The 27,871-nt window shown below is 40.6% G+C and overlaps 1 protein-coding gene across 2 annotated transcripts; it reads right to left on the bottom strand.

The window, feature by feature from the left end:
* Positions 1 to 391: 391 nt before the first annotated feature.
* Positions 392 to 27,613, bottom strand: spen (spen family transcriptional repressor). Of its 2 annotated transcripts, none has more exons than XM_032520474.1 (15): positions 27,215 to 27,613; positions 24,308 to 24,628; positions 16,903 to 17,517; positions 13,028 to 13,185; positions 12,639 to 12,839; positions 12,408 to 12,559; positions 12,189 to 12,314; positions 11,928 to 12,041; positions 11,729 to 11,842; positions 11,522 to 11,622; positions 3,581 to 11,399; positions 3,090 to 3,434; positions 2,796 to 2,990; positions 2,514 to 2,690; positions 392 to 2,389 (listed from the first exon to the last, which is right to left on the bottom strand). In XM_032520474.1, exons 1-15 carry the CDS (start codon positions 27,295 to 27,297, stop codon positions 2,258 to 2,260), a joined length of 10,653 nt encoding a protein of 3,550 aa, XP_032376365.1. In that variant the 5' UTR covers positions 27,298 to 27,613; the 3' UTR covers positions 392 to 2,257. The 2 variants fall into 2 exon arrangements, with proteins under 2 accessions (XP_032376365.1, XP_032376366.1); XM_032520475.1 differs by having other exon boundaries at positions 2,514 to 2,672.
* Between the last annotated feature and the right edge of the window lie 258 nt (positions 27,614 to 27,871).

Here is a 27,871-nt window from a genome sequence, read left to right as displayed (position 1 = left end):
AGTATAATTATTTCAGGGAATAATGCATGACTGATATGTTTTAAATTAACATTTCAAAAAGAAATCTCACTTACCCCCAGCAGTACTCCAAAGTACCCCTAGGGCTACACGGACCCCCATTTGAGAAACACTGAGTTAGCGTATGTTCACTATATAAACTATTACAACCTGTTACAGAGACACAGAAGTTAAAGCTTCCAGACAATGAACAGAATAGCTTGCATATTTTGTATTACAGTGATCCTATTTCTTCAATTCAAGATTCTGGAAAAATCTTTCACAAGTCAGTGCATCAAAATAACTTATTAATAACCATTAAAATAACAATTTCTCAAGGCAAGTCATAAAAACCCAAACCAAGAGTGAAAGACCATTTAATGATCTCCAGAAGTAAGTTAAACAACCATTTATTTTACAGTTTAAAATGTCCTCATAGAGGAACAGCAAAATACACTCAAAATGAAGATTGATCAAAAGACAGTTTTCATATTAATCACTGTTTAAAGTTTTTTTTCTCATTTGTTTATCAAAAATTATAAGTGCCTTCAACATAACAATGAGAGTATTTAGCTTGCAGTCATAGAAATCTTTACACCACAAAACTGACAAGCCTGGTTTTACTTTCAGCATCGGTTTCACACACCTTATCTCCCGTCTCTTTCAGACTGCTTTGTTTTGTTGCACAAAACAAAAATAAGGACCCTGAATAAAGACAATTATGAAGGTGAAAATACATAAGAGCACAGATTAAGGACATTACTATTTACAGCTTGGCTCAAGGAGACAGTCAAGGGGAGCGATGGAGACAGATGATAAACACATCCATTAGCGGCATGATGTCAAGTTCAAGTCACATTCTTTATGATTTCAGTTTACCCTTTAAGATTTGAAAATAAAGCATGCTATAGCACATCTGTCATGAAGTCATGGCTTAAATGACCTCAGGATGCAGTGCTTAATATGTGAGGATGATTTTCAGACAGCAGGGGGCAGTAAAGGACCACATCAGGGTGAAGGAGAACAGGAATACAAACGAAAGAAAGCAACCCTTACAACACAAGGTTTCCTTCAAAATGAGGATACAACTTCATAATGTAAAATCACTGTAGTAACAGAGTTGGGTTGATGACCAATACAAAAAAAAGGGAATTAAGTCTGCCCTCTGACGGGACAAAATACAAAGTCACATATGAAAATAGGTTCTGGTCAATTTTTGTTTACATTGCGTGTGTAGAGCATTTGCAAAAGACGTTTTGGCACAGAATCAATTTTAAAAATATTTTTTTCTTTTCTTCAATATCACTCGTGGATCCTGAACAGATCCTTCCCACCATTCCCCTTCTTGCCCATGCTCAATGAAAAAAAGAAAGAAAGAAAGACAGAAAGAAAGAAAACATTGTATGATCTGTCTTGTAAAATAATTCACTTGGTCTCTCCACATTGCTTCAGTCTTTAAATATTTATAATATTTACAGTTTCACAATTGTCCACAATACCCTTCGGCTTAAAGATGCAAACAAAAATAAACAAATTAAATATTCTTTACATAGTCCCCAGTTGAGGCATTGAGTGTGAACTGTACAACTCTTAACGTCCCCTCATGAGTTCCTGGGGCAGGGAACACTTCGGGATGGAGAGTTGAGTCCGGAAATGACGTAGAAGTTGGCTGATGGTGAAGGAGCGAAAGCAGTATGATTGATCAGGCTGAAATGATTCTTTATCATTTTCCAGGCAATGATTTTCTTTTATCTTGCACAAGCATGGCTGATCATGAGAGTAATTCCATAACATGTATCATTTTATACTCAAATCTGTACAGAGTTTACAACTTTTTCATTAACATAGTGCAATGACTTCTCAAATTGTTTGTCTTTAAAAAATAAAAAAAATAAAAATTCACAATCACTTTTATGAAGGTAAAAAATATCCCATAGGAGGGTCTCAATCCATAGCTTTATGGGTGCTATGAATTAGAAAAGGCTATGGACAACACCTCCAAAAATGGCAAAAATGAAATGAAAAAAATCAAAATCAAAAAATCTGAAATGATCATCAAAAATCCCCGTTTGACCCTTCAGATCCTCGTTGTAAAAGGTATAGTTTTTGGAATTCGATGTCATTGAGTGACTTAAGGACTTGGTGAAGTGAAAGAGAAAAACAAAAGTCAAAACTCAAATATGAGGCAATTCCAGTTTATAAAACTGGACAAGTCCAAAAGGGCTGGTGTTGGCTTTGTTCAGGAAAGAAATGGAGGTAATTAAACAGAAGCAATGACAATCATGAGGTGAGGGGAAATGCTGGAGATGCTGTTGAGAAGGTCCGGGGCCAGGCGCGAGAGGTGGCTCTCCGAGAACTCACACGGCGGGAAAATCTGCACCACATAAGCCGGCTGTGAATCAAAAGATGAAAGTAACAATTAGAGACTGAACTAAATGTTGTGATTTTTAATTGTAAAACACAGACACAATTAAAAGAGAAAGGTAGAACAAAAAAAGTTTAAAAGGACCACAGACCTGATTAGAGCCAGGGTTGGGCACGTTGATGATGCCAGCTGCCTGTTTGGCTTGTAGGTAGGTGATAAAGCCACTTTTCAAAGCTTGGGTTTGACCAAGGACATCTTCTTGGTCTCGACCACAGGGTAGTGCCAGGAGCAAACAGTAGTCATTCTTCACCTGCCATGAATGATAAGTCTAATTCATTTAAGAATGATACACGATTTCCAATTAAGTCTCCATTTGATCAATATTGTTGATTGAAACTTTAGAACCTGATTTAGTAAAAACCGAAGTACTTACAGTCATTCTGCGTGCCACACTATCCAACTGGGAAGCCTCAAGCCTCATCCTCTGGACAATACGGAGAAGAGGACCTCCTTCTGTTGGCGGCAAGGAGCGCTGGGCCAGTATGGTGTTGCCAGAAACAAAGTGCAACTGGACAGCAGCCTGGTCGTTCTTCAGTGCCAAAAGGCCTTGCCATACAATAGGATATTTCTGTACAACAAAAACATTACATGTTAAATATTTTCCTCTTTGGTATTGTCTTGAAAACATATTCCATGTAGGACATTGCTTGTCAATCTGTCTTCCTACCGTCAAAAGCTGCACCATGTCAACGGAACGATGTCCCGAATGTTCCAGGTTAGCATCAGGTCTAGGATGCAGAGAACTTGATGGGGGTACTGCTTGCGAAGGTGTTGACAGGAAGGCTGGAGGGCCTTTCTGTAGAGTTAGATCTGGCTTATGAGTAAGACTCATAGGAGACGCCATTGGAGACTGGTATGAGGGGGAGACCGTATCCTGTGATATTCGAGAAATGTGTGAAAGATCTGTAGAGGTAGCATGGCGAAGATGGGAACCCTCAGAGTTGGAATCACTTCCTCCCACGTGTGATTGAGACATTTTACCCCTGTAACTCAACTCAGGCTCTGGCAGGACCTGATTGAGAAAATACATAATCCACTTAATAGTTATGCACATTTTATTTTTGTATACGAATATGATCTATAAAATACAATTATACATGATGCATATTACAATGCTAAAATATTTGCAGAATGTCAATAATAAGCATATTAAGTGACCTGTGATGACGCAATGCCTTGGTTAGCCAGGTTGTGTCCCGATGAAAGATGTCCTGGAAACTGGGAAGGAAATCCTCGCATTTCCCGATATACTGGAAAAGAGCCCCCACCTCCTGCATGTATCAGCTGAACCCCATGTGGGTGAGATGACACTAGGACAGGAGAAGATGCATGGACTCCCCTGATTCTACTTTCGTTGGAGGATGGATGTATCAGCTTTCCTTCTGGTGGTTTGACAGATTCTTTTGCAGAAAGGTCAATGCTCTTTCCCACCATAGGACCCTTTGAAGGCCCAGAGATGTTGCTTAAAGACGTTCCAGTCTCTGAGGTGCGTGACTGTCTTGCTTCAACAGCCGCCTGCTCTCCCAGTTGCTGGTGCATGAGGATGCGCTGGTGCATGTCTCTGTACTGGTCCATGCGTATGCTTGGGTGGAGCCCTCGGTGATCACTATTAATCATTATAACATCAGATTGGAGCTGGGGCGCAGAAGATCTACTAAGAGCTTGGTTAAAGTGTCTGGGGTCTTCTTCACTTACACTGCTGCCACCACCACCTGATATTGACCTATTGGGACTAGAATGAGACTGAAGTACCAAATCTCGGATGATATTAGGCTGCGGTGTGTTTGAGCGCTGTGGAGGACCTGGGTGTGATGAAGACAGGGAATCACCTCGCCTTCCATAGTTTATCCCAGACATTGGTGGGGTGTTCATCCTGGCTTCGTGAGCCATTGCCTGAGTGACACTGTGAGGTTGAATTATGACAGAGGACTGTTCTGAGTGTGGGTGATGCATACTAGAATGATATGTAGACATTGGTGGCATGCCATGACCCAGAACGACAGAAGTTCCTCTAGGAGAACTGCTTGGAGGACAGGCTTTGACAAAGTGTGAAGGGGAGTGGACAGCTGTTCGTGGGGACTGAGGTTCTTGCTTTAGGTGTAGAGCAGACCGATCAGTTGGGATGCTAGGGCTGGGGCTCATGCGGGTTCCAGGTAGTGATGGGTGGTGTGGACTCATTACTGGACTTAGGTTAGACTGCTGAACAGCTTTGCCAATGTCCATCTTTTTTGGCAGAGGTTCAGACCCCGGCCCTCTCTTGGCCTGCTGTTGCTGTATCACAGCTTGGTTGTACATCAAGACTTGGGGAGAACTAACTGGCTGTTGGTACATCTTTACAACGCCACCCTGTGATGTGGTGTGATACGGGGCTTCAGACTTGTCACATCCAAGACTCTCCTGCTTTGTACTGGAAATGACAGGTTGAGAGTTATAAGACTGGCTTGTCAAGAGAACCCCTGTGTGCCCATAAGCTGTAGGGGTTGGGGCTAGTTTTGGGGTAGGCGACTGGGATGATGTGATGAGTGGGTCTTGCTTTATCGAAGATTTGGACACTGATTGCTGAAACTCTATATCACCAGCACTGGCTTGGGGAATTTGACTAATTTTGGCTCTCATCCTGTGAGGTCCTTCAGTTTTCTGACCTGAATAACTCAAAACAACAACGCCCTCTGATGTATTTACCCTTAGGCCAGAATTGGAGCCTGTACTGTAGGGAGTGGTCTCAACAACAGAGCGCCCTCTGGACCCATCTTCTACTATATCCATGCAATGGTAGCGATTATTTTCATTAGAGTTGGATCTAAATTTTTGCTTGGGAACAGACAAGCCAATGCTTCGGTTGCTTAGGGAAATTCGGGGAGTTTCCTCTGTATCATAAGGCATTGGAATTCGACTTATTACTGAGGTAGCAGGAGAAATAACTGTATGCTGGATCTTCTCTCCACAGTTCTGTTGGGACTCTGTCAGTGGGAAGGGTTTGTGGTGTATGGGCTGGGGGGGTAAAGGTGGTCTCTCTTCGGGATGTAACTGTCTTGAACCCACCGAAACAGAGGGATTTTCATTCTCTGACATCCGCAAAGGATCTGACAATGTAGATGTCACCATAGTAGTAGGTATAGAATTGCTGTTTGATGCAGATACATATTTAGGTTCCATCAGGATTTTTCTTAAGGTACTGGAACTAGGGTCAATATCCGAGGCCTTTGTGTCAGGAGGCATGGGGGTATTTGTTGAAGGGGTCCCAAGTGCAGTTGATGCTGGTGGAGGTGTTACCACTGTAACGTGGCATGAAGGAGCAATATAAATTCTACTTTCTTCTGTACTAGGAGGCCAGTCTGGCGAAAGTGGCATTTTGGCGGGCCGCAGCAGGGGAACGCCAAACTGGGATATAGGTTGTGGGCGGGCAGGGGCAGGAGTAGGGGTAGATGGCTTTTCTGCCTGGGGATTCTTTTTACTACTTGATATGTTGCTTGGTCCTGAATAAAAGGCAGATTCTTTTGGTACAGGTTGTTCAACTTCAGGCTGTTCTGCCTCTTTTGGCGTGTCTACAGTTATAGCACTTGTAAGATCACGCCTACAAGTTGCAACAGCAGTGACCACAGAAGCTGCTGCAGATGCACCAGCTGTAGCAGTAACTGCTTGTGAATTTTTAGTTTCTGGGTCTTCTGGGATCGACTCCGGTAACTTGACTGGGGAGGGCTCTGGTTGTGAAACCTCTGCAGCAATATCCCCTTTCTTATTTGCTGCACCTTTACGACTTCTCGATTTCTTAATGGGTTTGGCTCTAACTCTGCCCGTTTTCTTTGGTGTCTCAAGAAGAGAGGTATCCTCCGCTACCTTAGACTCTGCAATTTGCCCCTTTGGGCTCGGTGTCAGAGGACCATCATCTGAGTCTGCAGCAAGAATATTGTTAATCACCATGTGTGTTTCAGGTTCCATAATCTCGTTGGAGGAGGGGGATGTCAAAGATTCAGGGGTAGGAACAAGAGCAGTGTAAGTAGGAGGAGCTGTGAAACCATCTGCGTCTGCACATGTTTCTTCAGCTGTAATGGAATCAATAGCAGCTGCAAGTTCAGTTTCGCTTGCAGGATTAGCTCGCTTTTCCTCCTCAACCTCAGCTTCTTGCTCTACTACGACAGGAGGCAATATTGTAGGCTGCTCGGAAGGTGGTTCCTTATACGGCCGAGGAGGTTGCTCAACTGTAAGTTTGGCAATATTTTCAACTGCCTGCTCTAGTTCCATCTGCCGTGCTAAGAGAGCCGCTGGATCAGCAGGAAGTTCAGGTTCTGACAGACTGTCTTCCTGTTCATCAAGTTCTTTTGATTCTTTTGGAAAGCCTATAATCTTTGCTTCTGCATTCTCTTTTACTATTGTCTTGGTTTTTGTAAATGTGGAAGCTTCAAATGACTCCGGCTCATCGTCCTCTGAACGAAGCAAAACTTTAACGTCATCAAGGCTTACACGAATCTCAAGATTTTTTAAGCTGTGTGATTTATCTTCTGTGACCTGCTTGGTATTTCTTTTCAGCCTAGGTGTTTTCATTTTAACACTCTTTTCAGGCAGTTGTCTCCTCTCAGAGGAGCTGGTGTCTACCTTTTCAATATCCCCAACAGTAGATTTCTTTCCACCACAATCTTTCAAATCTTTCTCCATTCTGTGCACTGGTGAGCTTGCATTTTCCACATTTTCTGACAGCTTCACAAACAGTTCAGAATCCCCTTTTGGATTAAATTCTGATTCATCATGACTTGCCAGATCAGCTTGTTCAGCTAGTACTGTAGCACTCCCAGACTGTTTGTCTATTCTACCTCCTTTCTTGTTAACAGGAGCAGATAAAGTCAATTGTGTTTGTTGCACTTTCTGTGTGCGGGGTGAACGCCACCCCTCAGAGGATTTTACAACCTCTACAGTAGTAGAATCTTTGACCTCTGTGTCTTCTTCGATTACTTTCTGCTGATCCCCCTTAACGGGTGATACATCTTCACCTCGTTTGACGCCTCTTTTAGGTGGGCGTCCTCGCCTTGTATTGGTAGATGGAATTGGAATATCTTGCTGTAATGGTTCTTTATCAGCATTACGTTTGCGCATGGAGCGTGATGATTCAACCACCTCTTTGCCAGCTTGGTCGTCTTCATGTAGCGTGGCATAGACTGATCTTACATTCCTGCGACGTGTTCTACCATGGATCAAACTTGACTCAAGGTTTTGCTCAGAATCTGATGCATGAATCGGGGACTTGGAAGTGGCTTTGTACTCAACTGATGCTTTTGTTACATCTGCCCGAGGAGATGAAGCCCTTTTGAGTTTCTCTCTGTCAATTCGTTCACTCTTTCGTGTTGGAGGTTTCTCAGTGGCAACAATTTGGGAAGGTTGGGAAGTACGTAATAATGAAAGTGATTTTGCCCTTTTACTCTTGGGCTGTCTGCGGTTTGGTAATGGTTTTATTTCAGCTTCTAGCTCTGGCATACATGCCTCACAATCTGTCTCAGGTTTCTGAGATTCCTCAAAATGTTTTGTTTCAGGATTTTCTATTTTAGGTTCTGTCTTAATTTCAGATTTTTCTTCAATCTTTGGATATTCAGTGTAGGTAAATTCAGCAGTCTCCCTCTCAAAACCACTTAGGGAAGCACCAGGAGTTGGAGGCTTATCTTCCACAAGAGGATTATGTTCCACTGTCAAAGTTTCTCCACTTTTTGCTACGGGTTCAATTAACTCTTTTGTTTCCATTTCATTTTCCGGCCCCAAAAGGACGAAAGGAGGGGTTATGGTTAGCTTAGGAGCAACTGGTTTGAAGTCTTCCATAGAAAAAGAATGAGATGGAGATTCCTCCAGAACTGGCTCTACGGTTTCTCCTTTGACAAATGACACAGGTTGATCTGAGGATGGAGCTAAAAATTCTTTATTTTCTGATGAAGACATTTCTTTTGGGGAATGAACAAATGGTGAAACTGACAAGGTTAATGGGGGGCTGGTTGGTTTGTCAACCTTCAGTGCTGGCTCAGATTCCTTTTCAGACAACACATTATCACAATGCTGCACTTCATCTCTTTTAATCTCCACCACTATTGAATCATTCTCAGTATCAGGTGGAAGATGGTCCTTGTCCTTTTGTTGTTGAAGCTCCAAAAATCGACTATGGAAAAGCACTATGGGCTCTTGTGGCATGTCATTTACTCCAGACTCCGGCTGTGCCTCAGTTGCACCTGGCTTAGCAAAAGGCATGCCTACTCCAGTTTCTAAATCTTGGTCTTTACGTTCAAGATGCTGCAAACGCCTGGAATCCTGTTCAAAGATTGAGCTGTGCAAGAAGCGAGAGGCAAACAGGTCTTGTCGCTCGTGGTCCTGTGGCTTAAGTTCCTCCTTTTTATCATGCATCTTTTCAACAGAGTCAGTACGAATCTTTTTCTTATACCAAGAAGGAATTGGTCGAGGTGCAAGCTTCACTTTGTCTTTATCTGTACAGCTGTGGGAGGTTGGAAAGCGTGATGGGAGAAAGGACCAATTATCCTCTCGAGAGGAATACAGTGTCTTGGCTCTTTCAAGGAGTGCTTTAGTATCAGGAGTTATAGTTTTATCTAATGCAAAAGAATAAAACTTATTCTTTTCCAATGAGCCTGAAAGCTTCAGGTCTGTCATCCTCTCGTCACGTTCCCTGAGGATATAAGACAAGGAACTATTGGACTTGGGAGAGATGTGCTTTTCTCCATCATCATCTGAATCAGACTGCACTTCTCCAGGTTCCAAATCCTGGCCAAGGCGTTTGCGGGTGGTTTCACATTTTGCAATATCACTGGGGAAAGTCATTTCCATTCTAAGTGAATCAGACTTTATCTGTCTTTCCCAGCGTTGCATTAACTCCTCATCACAGCCAAGCAAGGTTGTCTTAAGCTTTGGGAGCTCACTGTCAGAAGACTGAAAATGTGTGGCTGTCAGGCCCAAACTGTTTTTCAATGACTCAGTGTGTGAAAATCTCTCGTCTGTTGTTGGAGAAGATTTTCTTTCTTTGTTTATAATGGCCACAGAAATCTGGGCAGTTTCATCTTCCTCATTTGCAGCAAAGTGACCATGTCCTATTGAGGAGGTTATACTCTGATAAATGTCTTCATTCAACATTCGGGAACTTGGATAGTTGCGCTCTCTTTTTGCAGTGACTATTTCAAAGTCAAAATTTTCTAATTTCTTTCGTTTATTGGAAGAGAAGTCATCATTGGCCATATCCTGAATTGGTTTCGGAACATCATGTATTATATAATCTTTTTCAAAGTCATGGGTCTCATTACTTGCTGGGTTTTCAAACTTGACTAATTTATCAGGATCACCAAGCTTAGGTCGGAGCCATAGACTTGGATTTGCGCAAACATTCTGGTCAATGTGCACAAAGTGTTCATCTCCGTCATCCGAGTCCATGCACTTCCCTTTTCCACGTTCGTTTTCAGGCAAAACTTGTTTCTGTTGTTCATTTAATTCATCCAAATCAAGGCTGCCATCATCTAACGTTTTTGTGAGAATGGAGCGGTTTTCACTTTTGGGTCCCTCCAAATCCATTTTAAGGTAGGGAGAGACCAACTGATCTGTAGAATCTTCTGGCAGCTCCCCTGGCTGTGACTGCTGCTCCAGAGAAAAGCCTACAGAGTTGCTTTCACAGTCTCGCCCATCTTTAGGACTGCTAACTGAAACCATTCGGACACATTTATCCTTGTGGTGCTCTTTTTTATGCATCCCTTTTATCAAAACGTTCTTATCTAAATCTGTCTCCTTAGCATTGTTCCATAGTTTATGAAGTCCAGGTCTAACAAGTTCCTCCTCACTAGTTCTCTTATGTCGATCAGTTTTCCCGGAGTCTTCAAAACGCCTTTTCCTTGCAGCCAAACGATCGATATCCACAGAAATACAACTGTCAAATCCCATTTCAGATTTTCCATGTTTTTTGGATTTTATTTTAGCATCCTTGTCAATAACCTTGTCAATAACCTCCACACAACTGTGCATATTTTTGTGTCTAGGTACCTTTCCATGCTTATAGATATCACTTTTTGATGGTTCTGGGCGGAATGGAGGACTCCTCTGGTCAGCTGAAGGTGATACCAATCTAGGACTGTCACTTCCACCCCTCGGTATTTGTTTTTCTTGGACAGATTGACCAATCAATTTTCCTTCTTTTTCTTTGACGCGTGTCAATTGCACAACACAAGGCAGAAGGTCTAACCTTCCTTTGCTCAAGCCTTCCTTTGGAATTTTATTGTTTTTACTTCGAAGGACGGACTCGGGGCTTACATCTCGATCAAGTTCAGGTTCTGTCTCACATGCTTGGATAATAGGTGATGCAACTTTTAGCTTTTTAAGCCTCTGTTTCTCACTTTTGTCCTTGTCCCCTCGATCTTTACGCCCAGCCCGCTTCTCCTTTTCAACCAAATTCCCTCTTTCAACTTCAAAGACTCGATCCTTCTCAAGTTTTTCAGTTTTATTATATCTTTCAGTGCGTGCTTTTTCAAGTTTTTCGAATCTGGGTGGTGAGATTGAACTGCAGCTACCACTTCTTTCAGAAGATTGGCAACAAATACGCCGATCTGAATCACTTGGTATCCTCTCGGAGAGTGAAGGAGATGCAGTAGGGCTGGCAGGATGACGAGAGGCAATGTGAGATGGGCTTTGGCTACGCTCAATGGTCCTCCTCCCATGATCACGTCCACGATCTGTTTCAAAGCGCTCCCTTTCTCTTTCACGTTCCCGTTGCAAATAGCTGTATTTGCGAATGTCCTGCTCATAAGGGTCAGCTCTGTATTCTCGAAATTCCCGGGGGTCTTCAAAGTATTGTGGATCATAGTAATCTCCCTGATATGGGTCCCATTCAGTGTAAAACTCCCGACTTCTGGCAGGGTATTTGCGACGTGGATCTTCAGTATATGTTCCTGGCGTTCGTACATTTTCATAATATTGTCTTTCTGCTTGAAATTCATATTGAGTTCGTCGATCATCCCTGCCAAGAAATTTAAAAAAAGAAGCTTTTTTTTCCCATCATACTTTGGCATCAATAATGTTAGGTTTAACATTAGACAGTATAGAGGCAAAAAAAGTATCCCTTAAGGAAACTACACAAACCTTCTTTCAGAGAGAATGTCATAAAAGTCTCGAATATCCTGGCCAGATGCCTGCATTGAACGATAGAAAGCCATCTGGCTTTCCTGATTGGCAAAATCCACCTGAAGAAAAAAGAAGGGTAACTTGCATTTTCTACATCATGTCAGCCAATAAGAACACAACAAAATTACAGAGCAAAATTTTCAAGCAAAGCTTTGTTTCAGTTACCTTAATTTTACTGCCCCCTATCTTCCACCCCTTTGTGTCTTTGACAGCAGCTTGTGCATATTCAATGTTGTTATACAGTATAAGAGCCATTCCTTTCATTCTGTCAAATACAACCTGTGAAAGACAGAGAAAATAAGAGTCCAAAGGTGCCAGAAAGTAAACAAAGGGTAACTGTGAGGGAGAAAATGAACAGACTTACCTTGACAACATGTCCATAGCGGCAGAAATGACGAGTGAGAAACTGCTCAGTTGTGTTTGACGCCAATCCATCCAACCAAACACACGTTGTTGGCATACTCTTTCCAAAGCCCAGCTGAAAAAGAAGAAGGAAAAAATGTCAAATAGAAGTTAACTTACAGAACGGTTTATACAAACCACGCTCATAAATAATACTTATGGTTGTGAAAGACAAAAATGTGGTAGGAAAGCCATGATTTTAAATTAAGGTGATAATTCTCACCTTGAGTCTATTGTTACCAAGGTACTCCCCATCCATCTTCTTTATGGCCTTACAGACACTGGCAATGTCACAGTATTGTAAAAAGGCATACTGTGGGGCTCCATTCACCTTCTTAATGTCAATATCCTTTACACAATAATGAAAACAGAAATAAGCTGTCACTAAGTATGATCATTTCAAACTGTGCAATGGCATTGCATGTATGACCTGATTACCTACCACTATTTCTCCAAAGCGTTGAAAGATGTTAAGCAGGTCATGGTAGGTGGTGGTCTTCTCCAGGTTTCCGATGAATAATGTCCGTGTGGCCTTTGGATGAAACTCGTCTATCCTCTCATCCAAGGGCCGAAATTCGTTCTCACTTTCGGTCTCTGAAAAATGTGCTTATTGAAACCTTGTGCGTTTTTTTGTTTTGTTTGTGCTGCAATATAGTCAATAATCAGAACTTACCAGGGCCATTCCAGGCTGTGACTTCGATTTGCATGCCGAAAAAAAGCTTTCCCTTTGATGCTCCAAGTGCTTTTTCTTGGTCCTCTTGCTGGCGAAAAAAGACAAGCCCGTAGCGCTCCTCTGAAGCGCCATGGATTTGTACAGATGTGACCTTTCCATGTTTCTTAAATTCATGGAACAAACCATCCTTCAGGCTTGTATCTGTAGTTAACAGATCAAATGTTTTATTAATTTTGTACACTGAAAAAGTAACAGGTTATTATTAAAATAAACTATTGGTAATCAATTTTAACTAAAACGTGTCAATATTTGAGGGATGTACAGAAATAAAATTCCCTTATATTTGTGCAAAAAAAAACTTGCAACGGCATGAGCCCCTTTTAACTAACCTGTAGACCGCACAGGAAGATTTTGGACCTTGATGCCAAAGCTTTTACGTGGTTCATCCTTGTCAAGGGAGGATAAAGGAAGTGCTGATGGTGCAGGAACAGCAGCAGACTGCACTGAACGTGCTGGGGAGTCATCACTTGAACTACTGCTAGAATCACTGGAGCAAAAAAAGGAACATGGACTTAGATGTTGTTGCAAGCTTCACAATCTGTAAATATTATTATCAATGTACAATCAAAAGGTAGTTATTTTTCTGTTGCTGTCACTGGTTGTTCAGTCCCTCCAGGATTTTGCAATGTTGTGATTGCATCAATTCAACCAATCACAGCAACTTTGATGCAACCCGCAATTTTGACCAATCACCGCAACTTTTCCGAAAATTGGACCAATAACCAGAGTTTCGCGCGACTTCAACCAAACTTTGTATCAGTATGTGACTCTAATAGCCACGGACCAAGCGGGAATGAGAACGGGTTGACATCACATGTACGTTGCCAAATTAATTTCCTTGTTTCTGCAATGAAGACGAGACTTGTGTGACTCGAACATCTCTCATTTACCAACAAAACGTACAGCGAAAGACCATGCAAAACATTTCAGACCTTCCTGGCAATTTGTATACATTTTAACATCAATGTACGCTGTAACGATTTTTCACTCTGAAGCCGCTGAAACACGATGGATGCAGGAAAAACCGGAGATGAGACATGCAGGATGACCTAAATCGAGGATATCTACAATTGTTATTGTAAGTGCAATGATAAGTTAAAGTCCAATAAGTACTTTATCAAACCGTATGAATATGTGTCCAAGCCCAGGCCAGGCAATTAACTAACAATGCAAAAATCAACAAGCCACTGACACATGTTCAAATTTGATTAATTAAATATTTTCTGTCTTAAATCCACCAGCCATTTTCATATTATACCAACATTTGCAGCACCCTGAGCCTTTTTGTTAAGGTTCCTAGTAAAACTCAGCCAAGCGTAATTTTATCCTCCTCAAAACAAGTTTCATTTTTATTTTTGAAAAACTATACAAAATTGCAACTTTGTTTGCGACTTTCTCCCACAACTTCACTGCAACAAACAAAAGACATCAAGACTTTTATCACAATTTACAAAAGCTCCAGCAAAATCATGCATTTTGGGCTTCAACAATCTCAAAAAAAGGCAGCGAAATCCTGGAGGGACTAGTTGCTGCGTTTGCCTACCCTAAAAAGTAAGAATCTAGTTATTGTTATTTTTACCTCAATGAAATCATAAATTGCTATGAATATATATACTGTATACAGATTTATCATTTTGCAGCAATATACTAAGTGTAATAATTGAGAGAAATTACAAATCATTCATAGACTGGATAAAAGCCAAATGCAGTATTACTATATTAACAGCAGTGATTTTTGCTGACTGAAAAAAATGTGACAAAATGTGTTTGCTCTGTCCAATCAGCAGGGCAAAAAAGAAGGATTTGATTACATATTGCATTAAATGAGTAAAAATATATATATATATATATATATATGTGTATATATATGTATATATATGTGTATATATATATATATATATATATATAGAGATATATATATATATATCTCTATATCTATAGAGAGAGAGAGAGAGAGAGAGAGAGAGAGAGAGAGAGAGAGAGAGAGAGAGAGAGAGAGAGAGTGTATTTGCATAAAAGATTTTGCTATGCACTGTGAATGGGTCTTTCTATGATTTAAAAACCACAATTTCTCAGCAGAAGAGGAGAAAAACACCCTCTTTCTCCCTAATGTGTACAACATATCTGGTAATCAATATAAGAAGATGGATTTGCTTGTCAGTAGCAAATGCATGGTTGCCTGATGCACATTTTTCCTCTCAAGCAATCCCAATGACTGTCTCAGCTTTCTAGGCCCTCTGCTGTTTATTTCCTTCTCACTTTCTCCTCCTGTGCTCAGACTCTCCCGGAAGTGCTGCTGACGGAGCCTGGCCTGTGGGAGTGGGCAGGCAGCCAGCACTGGCCAGATATTTCCAGTTCCAACTGGATCTCACGGAGGGGGGGGAGCCATTACACATACACAGAGGTAGGCAGTGAGAAAAATATACCAGCCGTCTCTTGAAATTCCCCCCATAGCACTACCTTGTCAAACCACATGTGTCACTACTGTCGTACAGAGCTGTGGACTCTGCTGTGTCCAAAGGTGATGCAGTTATCAAAAAAATAAACAAATGGAGAGGGAGCGAGGGGAATGTGTGAAACTGTAAAACCCAGGGACAGTTTTTAAAAATTCAAACCTCACTTGCAACCTTTTCTTTTTTATGCATTGCTTGCACAATTACTCCTCAACACTAACCCTAAATCAACTAATAAAAAACAATACATTTACAAGAACCTGGATGCAAATATCATTACAACAAATGCAGCAGCTCTCGGCAGTGCACAAAAACATCTAAATTAGCAAATAAACTAACATCAACAACAGAACTGACATCCACTTTTTGTGATGATGGCCATCTAGACCTTGACTTAATCCAAAATTTGAACAGCAATAATAAACCAGTTTAAATCAAACCTTACCAACCCAAAAAGTGTGTCAGTGTAGCAGGTACATGCAGCAAAAGTAATTTTCCAGAAGTTGACTCCAAACTACTCAACCATCAACCTTGCAAAAACCAATTAATCATTTGAAAAATTAATTAATGATCATACAAAAATGGGCAAAATAGAAACTTGCGCACAGAACACTGCTTTAAAGTTATTGCACATTTACAACCTATGTTATGCCACTGAATTAGAAATGATAGTGCTGGTAAAAACCCATAATTGACCTTTAAAGTGAAGTCATCTTTCAAGGTGGCGCCAACGCCCATATATGGATACAAACAGCTTTCAAACCTGATGAGGGGAATCAAGATGGAGTGTTGTATAGTAATACTCCCAAATCATTTTTCTAACAGATACTTGTATGCAATCTGCTATACTATCTGCTGACGAAACAGACATGATGGCAAAGTATAGGAGATATGATGTCTTTGAAACGGTTAATGGTATAAACCACAGCTTCTGCTTCAAGGAATATTGAGCAACAAAGTATTCTTGATAGGCATCCCCACTAACCAGTGATAGATATTAAATGCACAAGCAAGTCTTTGCTTGTTGGCAAAGCTTGTGTTTTGACCTAAAAACTGAGCTAAAACAAATACCGGCCATGTTCGGTTTAAAAAGAAAATATACACAGATTACAGGCACATTTCCTGAAAACCTTTTTGCCCCATATGGCAATCAAAGTCCACATTTGGGAAAAGTAGACTTGTTTATTCAGCCACACTTAGATGGTCTATGATCTCCTCCTTTGTAGGTTTTGCTGAGTGGTAAAAATGTATCCCAGTGACATTGTTTACATAATTTTCCTGCTTTGCAAAAACGTGAGTGGTCCACATGAACACATTTTTGGTAAATCTGAGAAAAACTATCAAAGCTGAATCGACATAATCTCAGAAAGTTGTTTTAAATAATATACAATGGCAATATTTTATATTATACTGTATATTGTATTATAGTATAAAAGGCAAAGACACTGCAATAATACTTGGGAATGTCAGTCATTAATTCTGTTTTAGCCTTATCAAAAACTCCATCCTGCTACCACTGTGACCTGGACTCAGGTAACAGCAGAAAACAACTTTGAGTCTGTCCAATTAACTTAAACAAGTACTGTTAGATTCTGTGAAATAAGTGTTTACAATCATTTCAAGCCACATTCAGAGTGCAGATTTCTTTCTAAAAATACTTAGTACTCTATCCAGCACTTGTTTAAGCCTGAGATGCACAAAGGTAAACAACAACGATGCACAAAGGTAGAAATTTTGAGCGCTTCACTCACCTGCCACTCGTACTGCTGCTGGTACTACTGACTGAGTCTGAACTGGAGGAGCGACTGTGAGAGCCTGACCCACTGTGGGAGCGTGGAGGGCGGGTAGCCTGACTTGCCAGTCGCTGAGGAGAGGCATTTCGCGAATGTGTTGAGTGTGGTGACCGGCTACGACTATGGCGGTACGACCGCTCCCCACGCCGACCCCTGTCCTCCCTGTAAAGGTCCCTGTGAACCACACTAGCCAAAGTAAAGGGTTCCCTGGCCCGAGACTCATAGCGAGGCTCTGGCGTCTCAAAGCGACAAGGGCTCCTGCTGTGGGAACGGTAGAAGCCAACCCCGCTGGATGTAGATCCTCCGCTTCCTCCTGTCGTGACCCCTGCTGATCCACCTTTTCCCGTGTTGCCAGCCACAGCACTAACGATAGTTCCACTGACTCCTGACGATACAGTTGTACCACTTCCAGTGGAGGTACCAGACCCGCTCCCAGCTGTGCTTAGAGTCCTCTCTCTTGCATCACGATAATAGTCTGTTTCATAGTGCCGCTGGCGTTCAAAACTGCTACCAGGGCGCTCGTGATGTCCATAGGCACTGTGATCGTACGCCCGATCCCGACTTTCAGCCGTTCTAACAAACAGGAAGAGAGAACAACACATTACAGTTCCATTCAAGTCATTTAAAAACACTGCTAGCATCAAACATTGGGCAATGAAAATTATTAGGTGTCTCTGGTGGGCTTTTCTTAACTAGACAGACAAATAGACAGTACACCAAAGTGTTTGGAGAAGGGTAGTTTTCAAGCATCTAAAGAGAAAATTATTTTTCAGCCTGCAGACTGAATTACAAGGGGATTTGAATGATAAAATGCTTGAGACAACTAAGCATTTCTAAACTGTTTATGACTTGGAGATGAACTGTAACAGATACTATGCCAACATACCAACAATTTACCTAACCACTGTTAGGTACATGTTCATGCAACGGCTTATAAATGTTAACAAGCTTTAAGCTTATTTAGTTTAAAACTGCTTTTCTTAGAATGCAGATGTGTTCATTCATTGTTTTTCTCAGTTTAAGCATCACAGATACACACTGTAAAATGCAACACACTATATTAACAATGCAATCAGCATAGGACAATCACAAGGGGTTTTAAGAAAAAGACATGCATTTCTTGTTTAATCGAACAGAAATCTTTAGCCAATTTCCAAGTATAATTGTAGGATATAACATAGTTGCACAAAACTTTCTTATTAAAAAAAAAAAAAGGAATTACACGAGAGACTTTATAGATTGTCTAGTCATTCTGGTCTTGTAACTCTAACAGAGGCGTTTTATTTTTATCAGAGAGGCTTTATTGAAGGTTTTTTGAAGGTGACTTATTACCTTATTGTTTTGTTTATAATGTTATACAATTTGACTCCACTTATTCTCCTGAAAAAAAGGTCTTTAAAGCATCTTTAATGAAGATGCACACCAGAAACAGTGCTAATAAGGACATTCTCCTCAGACCCGAACATTCTCGTTCTGAATAAAGCAATCAGAATTTAATTTAGTAATGCGACTGCTGTGTCATTACAGCAGTCATATTACCCAACTCCCCATAATGAGCAGGACAGGACAGCAATTACCACTGTTTGAATCCAGATCTCATTAGAACGGAAAATTAGCCATGATGTTCCAACACAGGGCGGAATATGGTTTAATATAACAACACTTACAAACCCTCATTGTACTGGTTTTTTAAATAGAAGAATACGTTTTATTCTTTGTCCAGTTCAAACAAGAGAGTGGAAGATTATTAAGACTCAAGGCAGTGCCAGATTTGAATGGAAAACAAACCTCAAATTTCAAAATGGTAAAACACCTTTGCAGTGCTAATGTTAAACTAAATACTAATGAAATCAAAGCTTTCTATGTGGAAAAACTAGAAGGTAATGTAGATCAAACCAGAAATGATGTTCGTATGGTTGATAAAACCAACCATGTAAACAGCATTTTGTTGTACAGTAGTTATGTAATGTCCATATCATACAACTACAACTTCCTTGGTTTGAGTTGGGGCAACCTATTAAGACGCTCACTACCTCCTATTCCATTCCCAATTTTTCCAGCCAATTTCTACTTTCAAAGAACGTATCCCATAACTAGAACTTAACTTTCAATAAATTAATATGCTCTGTCTCCTTTGAGGGTGAAATTAAGCTTATCATGTCAAGTTTGAAGAAAAAAATCCAATCAATTTCCAAAGTGGAATTTACAAATTGCCCTTGCTGATAATTGATAGAGGCATCCAAATCTTTTGGCTCTTTGATCGATTTTGACCATCCAAGATGTTTTGAGTACATCTGTGTAAAGATGTTTGTATGCAGTTTTTTCTTCTTGCTGGGTTGCATGCTGCTAAACCGTCTAAGCCAAAACTGTCGATGCCAACAAAGAACGGTAAGTAGAAATCCAAGATATTTTCAATATGGAGAAACTTCTGAAGAGGTTTCTCTCATTAAATTGAAGTTGGCAACAGCCTTTGGTTAGTGTTTTCTTAACAGTGAAAATGAGTGCACAATGTTTTTTGTTTTGAATCTCAAGCAAACATTTGTAATTACTTCCTTCATCAACGCATTTTTTAGGCTCTTTTATTTTTTTTGTCTCTTTTTAATCATTTTCCAACTTTGTTGTGCTTCAATGTACACAAAAAGTGCAGTGTAGTGTTTATTGTTTTGGATGATGTAGGAAATTGTATACCAGTTAATAGGGAAACGGTTCCTCATACTTAGTCTGAGTTTTAGAAAGTAACGGGTCAACCAAGGTGCCAACACGAGGCTGCTGCTATATCTATCAAATATACGTCTTCCTCTGCATCGCTGACGCCCTGTGATGTCCTAAAAGGCATTTTGGTAAATGATCCATAAAATGAGTTTCTTAAATTGCCCAACCTGACCTTTACAACTGACAAGGAATATGTTACTCATATTCACGTCATACTTGAGGACTTTGATAAGACTATATTCATCCCCTACTCTTAACTCTTTGTGCCAAATATTAAACCCTTTTACCTTTTCCCCCCAACAAATATATGTTATCCTTTTCAAGGATATATGACTCAATTTTTTTTTTAAACTGAGTCTACAACAAAAGACAATTTGTGACTGGATTTAAGGGTGTGCAGAGGGAGTTACTGAGCAATTATTTTATATTAACTTATTTGATGCGGCCAATCTGGAAATATTCATCCGTAAAACATTTGACATAAATGTAACCTATAGGCACTATTAACACCCATTTATATGCTCATAAATGGAAGTCTTTCATTATGTCTTTCCAACAAAGGCTTTTGCCATGGAGCACAAGAACAAAATACTGCATGGGATGCACATAGTCTCCTAGATGTTGAGGATAAATTGGTTTAGGACACTTGCACTTTGTCTGTATTCCACTACGCTATACAGAAAGTACAGCGGGTCAGGGGTAAATTCTGTTTCAGCTTATTTGATTTAATCATCTGTGTGCTGGATTCATGAATAACATCTATGGTATAATGATGTCTGCTGTGAAATTGATGGATTACCTTGACCCCTAGATGCTCTCGAAAATGCTAATTTGGTGGTGCAGGCTCACTGCTCAATAGATGGCCTTCAATTTCACTTTACACAAAACAGGTTCAACATTATTCATGGAGCTTAAAAATAATTCATTTAGACCTCTTTTGGCAGAATGTCCATGTGTTTGAATTCTAGTCTGCTCTGGTGCATGCTGAACACACCAACTATTTTGGGATTATGTGAACACCATAATTGTAAGGATGCATTTCAGCAGCATGCTAAAAATGTGTCTTATGTGGAGGCTCAGTCATGTGGGAGCAACACATGTATATCAATTTAATTCAGAATTTCCAAAACCTTTTTATAATTACTTCATTGTTAAATATTCTTCTGCTGTGCAAACCAACCGTTAAACTGTGCAGCTGTGGGGCACCCTGTGGTCCTTGCAGCATAAAGCAAAAACCACGGAGCTTGGGGGTGGGCTTCTGTCACTATCATTTTATATAATAGTACTGATACTACTGAAAACTCAATTGAAAATCAGTTTATAAATAAAATAAACAAATTGGAATGTCTATTTTTGGTTAATCCACTGAATAAATACAAATTGAGGTAATCCATCAAACTGAAGCAGCAGTCCTGTAAAGCCAGCACTGCCATGAATCAGTCCTGCTTATTGATTTGCAACATTGACTACAACCCTAATATAATCAGCAATCAAAAAGACATAGATTCCACAAAATAAATCAAAGAGAAAAATCTGTGACTGTTGGCAAATTTCTACCGTCTCGTAGCAATTATGGTTTTTAAAACCCTACATGGAGACGTTTAAATCCAGTCAGGGACTTTGGAGGGATGTAATCTCTCTACCTGCATACTGCCGGACAATGACTATGGTCAACTCTATAATATGAATCAAAATTCCGAAAGAATAACCTCAAATGCATTATATCTCTCAAAAGTTTAAGAATCAAATTTTGAAACTGCACCCTGTCACAGGTTATTCAGTATTCATATTCTACACTTGTGCCATAAAAAGGAAGCTGAGAACATTTAAAACCATAGCTAAAAGGTCAGGAACAAAAGATACTGGGCCAGAAACTAATAGTTATTTTAATTATTGTGGAATAGTTTTTTGTTTTTTTTAATTAATCAATCAAACAATCAATCATTTAGTTTATAAAATGTGTTTGTTGCCAATGTTTTCCCCAGAAGCTAAAGGTTACAATTAAGATTTTGTGTAATCCAACCAACGGTCCAAACCTTATCCTAAAAGATATTTAAAATGATATACAACCGAAAAAAGTAGAAAATTCAGCAAATGTTTGGTATTTCCGCTTGAAATCATTAAATTCAAATTTCTTGTTACTTTTTTGTTAAATATTAATTAACTGATCACTTTCACAATAAAATATACTGACATAAAAATCCTAAACTGACCTTGACAAAGCTCAAATTAGAAGCATTTAAATATGTAAAATGTAATTCATTTCATTCTGTCTCACTGTTTTTTTTCAGAGAAATTAGGAAATCTACACATTGCACAAATACATTTCTAATTTTAATCTAAAAAAAATGCATCCCTTTATCTTTATTACTTGATTGTATTCCTATTCTAATTATCATATTTGTACTTTGCCGGCCCCACTTTTCACTGCACATATCTTAAATATGAGTGTGGGACAGATCGTTAAGTCTCCAAATCCGTTGAATCTTTATAAGATTCCACAGCCCAGTCTTTTAACTGTATTAAGACAGTGAGTAAATTAAAAAAGGGAGTTTTACTAAAATCACTAGTCATAAATAATAGCTGAAATATGGATCTATTCATCATAAGGAGAATTGGGGGGGGGGCAGGTGAGAGGAAGAGAAAAGGAAAACAATAAAGAATAAAATACAGATTTCTGCATATAGACACAGGCAATAATAGCAGTCTATGTACCAGCTACTTTGGTTAGTGGGGGAAAAGGAGAGAGACAGGGGTTCAAACTAGCGGGTTAGAGAGGACAGCTATAATACACAGGGCAGGACATACCAACCTTTTGAGAGAGTGGTAACTTGACCTATAATTCCAAATACAATCTAGGGAGATAGAACTTTGTGAGCAGAAAAAAATGGGCAAAAATGTTGAGCGGAGAGGGAAAAATTTTAAAATGTAATCCTCATCTTCAGGGCGGTGAACCACACGTACTTTAATTAGTGTTTTAATTAAAATTATGAAAACAAACTTGGCCTTGTACAAATCCAGGGTAGAATGTTTTGTATGCTAGTAAATGTCAATGAGTCCATATATCCATCCAAATGTGTGTGGGGGGGGGGGGGAATCTGTGTTGCACTTGAGTCCAGTAAAATAAATACATGATATCCAGGAGACCCTCTTCCGTAAGTAGTGCACCATTAATTTCACAACAGCAATGATGGAAAAATTCAGTCTTGCATCTTCAATTTGTGAAGTCTTGCACATTCCATGTTGGTCACACTGTGCACAGCAGTAAAGTAGTCAAATTCCTTTGGCAGAGGGAGGGAAATCTGGCCATGACAGATCAAGAATAAAGAACATGTCTCTTAATGGTAATCCAGATTTTTGTTCGTAGTAGCGTTACAGCGTATACATTCCCAGGGTGGAGAACATTTATAACAGTTTTGAAGCTCATGGATGTTCATGTCTGTTTTCAACCTCCTATACAAGAGGAAGAGCCCGCATGCAGTCCAAACCGAAGCGGAGTCAATGGGTAATGCAGTGTCTGGGTGAAACTTCTGTTCTCCAATTCCGCATGTGATTGTATCCAAGGTTAAATTATAGTTCCATGTTCAGGTAAGAAGCAGGTAATCCACAGACATGAGACATGTTATCTCCAACAGTAACTTTCCAGTCTCAATTTCCAGCATTCTTCTTTGAATTGTACGATCCAAACATAGTCCATGTTGGTCCTTAATAAATCTGTTAGACTCAGTCGTTGAAAAGTAAAAAATAATCTCCACAAAAATAAGACAGGGAAAAAAAAGTCATTGGCTCACTTGTTTCTGTTGTCTCTACTAAATTGGATCACCAGTAGAGGTCTCCCAGCACTCAAATTGTAATGCCCTGATTTTAGACAATAATCCCAAATAAAAAATAATAAAAAAAAGAACCAAGAAAGCAACCCATACCTTTAGCATGATAGCATATCCTTAAGGTGTTTGGCCAGTGTTAATCCAACAGAGAGGTATAGATATCCTGTGTAGGTTATCCAAATGACTCCGCCCACGAGCGAAGTGAAGGTGTGCACGATAATTGAAAACCAAATTAGACTAATCCAAACAATAGTGTCGTATACATCTAATGTATGCTCTTGGTTGTTTTGTTACATGAGGAAAAAATGGTGAAATTAATCCAACGAGCAGGGCGTGTAACTCCAGATTAGGGGAATCCCAGGGATGGCCGCTGGACCACTCTCTCTTTTTCCTCTCTCTCCCACCCCCCGCCCCCTCTAGCAATCTCCAATAATCCTAGGAAATTTTACGATATCCAATCTTTGCCCCGTATTTTCCACAAATGATATATCCCCATCACACAGATGTTTAAGATCACAAAGATAATCTCAAACAGACTAAACTATTGACTATTCCTTCACTAATAGATGCACTTGTGTACAAGCATGCTCTCAATTATGGAATATCTCTGTGTACCTGAAAGTATGAATCCAGGAGCACTGGCCACGCTCTGAGGACTGTAGAGGGGATCCCTATAAGATTTAATTCTTGAGCATGAACTCTTTTTCTCCTCTTCCACCCCCCCCAAACAAGTAAATTAATAGATGGTGGGAAGATGCTTGGAGGTAAGGTGTATACCCGAAACCAGGGTTCCCCCTGCCTTCAGAGAAACTTTGTCCACTTACCCGTCTAGTCTGCGTTCATAGCGTCCATCTCTGCTGTGGAGCGACGTGGGGGGCCCATACACAGTCCCCCCTGCCGCCCTTGTGAACCCTGATACATCCCGGCCACGAGTGCCTAAGGTCAAGCTATCGTCCAGCCCCCTCGCGGCACTAGGAATTGTGCCTGGTTCATTGTAATCAGTGCGCAGGTCTCTGTCCCCCATCTTGTTGATAGCATTGTGAGCCTTCTGAGCACTTTTAATGTCCACAAAATCCACAAAGGCTGCCACTCCACCTTCTGAACCCCGCTTGGGCAGGACCTTGACACTCTCGACACGTCCATATCTAGATAAAACAATGGAAAAAACAAGGTGATCACTAGGTTTTGAACAGCAATTATATTGGATAAGCGTTTATAAATTTAGAACACAGTATTCAATTTTAATTCTTACTGAAAATAATCTAATTTTTGCAAATAATGAGACTTTTTTCATACTGCTGAATTTAAGTATGCCTGTGTGCTTGTGTGTGTGTACGTGTGTGTGTGTGTGTGTGTGTGTGTGTGCATGCATGCATGCATGCGTGTGGAGGGGTGGGAGGTAAGGTGGCTCTTATTTTCTGCTCTGTGGTACTTTCTTACAAGGCAACAGTAACCCAGCAACTGGACTTGAAACCTTGGCACATTGCATGTTAATAAATGCATAGATTTTGTATCATTAGCATGTTTTCTAGGAGGAAGGTGAGCTCATAAGATTACACCTACTGGAAAGCACAAATATGAGGTTTGGCAGGCATGAAAAGAGACGTGACATTTCCTGATTGGCTGTGTGTGGGTTTAAAGAAAAAAATCCAAATGCATTATGGATGTCTATTTGGCTTCTATTGTTTCACTAATAGCAAAATAACGTTTGATGCAATGTTACATTCATAACATAATTTTACATTTTTAACCCATATTAAAAAAACGGTTCTAAATATATATATAGCCTAATGTAGTTTTAATAGATGTATATGAGGGTAGGCATTCCATTGTTTCCTTAATAAGTATGTGCAAGACATAATAACCTATAAAGTGACTATTGAAATGAGCAAGCCCAGTCTGGGGTTACAAAGCCTGCCATCATCATTGTGCGTTGAGTCGTCTTGTCGTCGTCGTCGTCGAAGGTCCCCCCCCCCCATCGGGAGTGTAATTTTGCTGTCCGACGGAGACAGTATGGGTGCCCATAAATTTATTGGCATGCCATTTCCCAACATTGAACAGCCACCGACGCCATTTTAGAAAAGCTGTTCACACTGCTTACTCATTCTGCCGTCCCCCATCTTCAATGACTTCTATCACACATTGGGCTGTCATGCACCTGCACATTCTGACTACCTCTGGGTTAACGCTGGAGCGGAGTGCATGCTAAAAGCGACTCGCCGACACGGTTTCCAATCCGCTATTGCACTAACATGCTGCCAGTCACCATCCCCCCAAACATAACGTTAAACGCATCATAGCACGGGCTTATGTAAATAAAACGGCATATAACCTAGGTAGCCTATTATTGTGCGTTGTGGAAGGCTGCATGGATTAAACACAACCCACATTTGTAGTTCACTCACTGCATCCCTCTACCGTAAACAACACGACCAAGAGTAGCAAAATAATTATTACACAGTAAAGAAGGCAACGTTGCTCATATAGGTAGACTATGATGTTTAAGCAGTCTGGTCTCCAGCACATATGGACGGAGAGGCAGGCTGCTATTTCCTTGACAGCCGAGAAGTGAGAGGCGAGAGCGCGCAGACAACCGTGATATCAAATCATATTTACATTTTTGTCCGTCCAAGGAAGACAACAAAGAGCCGAATGACAATAAATGGTGCATGGGTTTGATCTGCTTCAATAGACCATAATAAAAATCACAAGTGGAGCTCAATCAGAATATCGTAATTAGAATATCGATATGTAGTCTGATTTGCCTTCAATCAAATCACGCTGCAGGCTGTGCAAGTCAGCAGCTGGGGGAAGCTACGCGGCAATAATGTAGCAAAGATAACCATGTATGTGTTCACACACACACACACACACACACACACACACACACACACACACACACACACACACACACACACACACACACACAAAGTGCCTACTACAATGTTGCTTATCAGTTAACACAGAGCACCCTGTTCAATCACAGCCAGTTTGCAATAATGTAGCAGCGTGGATGTCGCGTCACCTTTTAGCTTTCACTGACTTCTGTAGCATCTAGGAGGAAAACAACCCGGCTCTTGCCACAGCTACATTGCACTCAGATAGGTACATACGCGAATTAACCTTACTTTGTGCGCAGGTCTAGTTGGAAGCAGTGACCTGACAAACTCACAGAGAGTCAAGTGAAACACCGGTCCCTGATTTTCTCAGGCACCAGAAAAACACACGGCGATAGACTTCATGCTGTCTGCCAAATGCAGACTGAAATGTATGGCGTCTAACAATGCTAGCGGCTTGCCAGGTAGGCTGAACTTTGTTTACACTGACTGTTACAGAAAAACGTGTTTTCTGTACGGCAACCAGGTGGAAACGTAGGCTTCTTTAAAGTCAAATGGTGTGAATGATCAACCACACAACATGAAAACGGCAATTAAAGTTATTACTAGCCCTATAAGTTCGAAACCTTGTCCAAATGGCAAAACCATATGTCCGCTAGCTGGGTGCTTGAAGCGTGTTAGCAGCTTTCTTTTTTATCTCAGCTGAAATGCAGCGCAGTGTTGTTGCTTATGGAGAGCTGACAGCACAGTTGCCAAATGGGACTTTGCTACAGGGGAACCTCCTGCTTCATCCCGACTTCACTAAAATGTGACACAACAGAGAGATGCTGGCCATGCACTCGTCGTTATAATACAAAACACACACACACGTCGCTCATTAGTGTTTCTACTCACCGCTTGAAGTGCTCAATGATTTTCTCTTCTCGCACATTTTCGGGTAAATTTCCCACCCATAAATGTCTGGTTTCCCGGACCATACTGTGTGCTCCTGCTCCCGTATCATACAGATGAGTTTGCTACGTCAGTTTCTTCCCGTGCAAAATAGAAAAGGTTTGCAAGATAATCCCCGGACAAGAAAAATTACACTTGGCGCAAATCATTGACTGGTCGTTGTGTGACCCAATGTAAACCATTAGGTTGGATACCCGCACGCTGTTTGATACTCTTCACTGTTAAAGCGCGATCTTGAACCTCATGAACGCGCTCCGGACTGTTCCCGTGACTAGGCGCGTCCCTGACACCATGCGACCTTTGGGTGTCGAAATAAAGCATGTAGCTTCCTAAAAAAGATGCAGCAACTTCGCTTGTAATGAGAGGCGTACCGCGCAGGCGTGGCTTTGTGTGTGAACTTCTTTTTTTCTCCCCGATGAGATAGTCTTCCGCCCCTGCGCATGCGTGAGAAAACCCCTGGTTGAATGAAGGTGCTTTGACATCTGAGAAGCTTTGACTCACAGGAGGATCCCATCAGTGCTTGGGTAGCCTATGGCAATGTGAGACACTTTGCATACAGTAACTATATGCGTGTATATATATATATATATATAATTTAAT

This window comes from Etheostoma spectabile, chromosome 7 (assembly GCF_008692095.1).
Source record: "Etheostoma spectabile isolate EspeVRDwgs_2016 chromosome 7, UIUC_Espe_1.0, whole genome shotgun sequence".
Taxonomy (NCBI): Eukaryota; Metazoa; Chordata; class Actinopteri; order Perciformes; family Percidae; genus Etheostoma; species Etheostoma spectabile.
The sequence above is the reverse complement of the archived record's forward strand: the minus strand, read 5'-3'. Positions and strand labels throughout refer to the sequence as shown.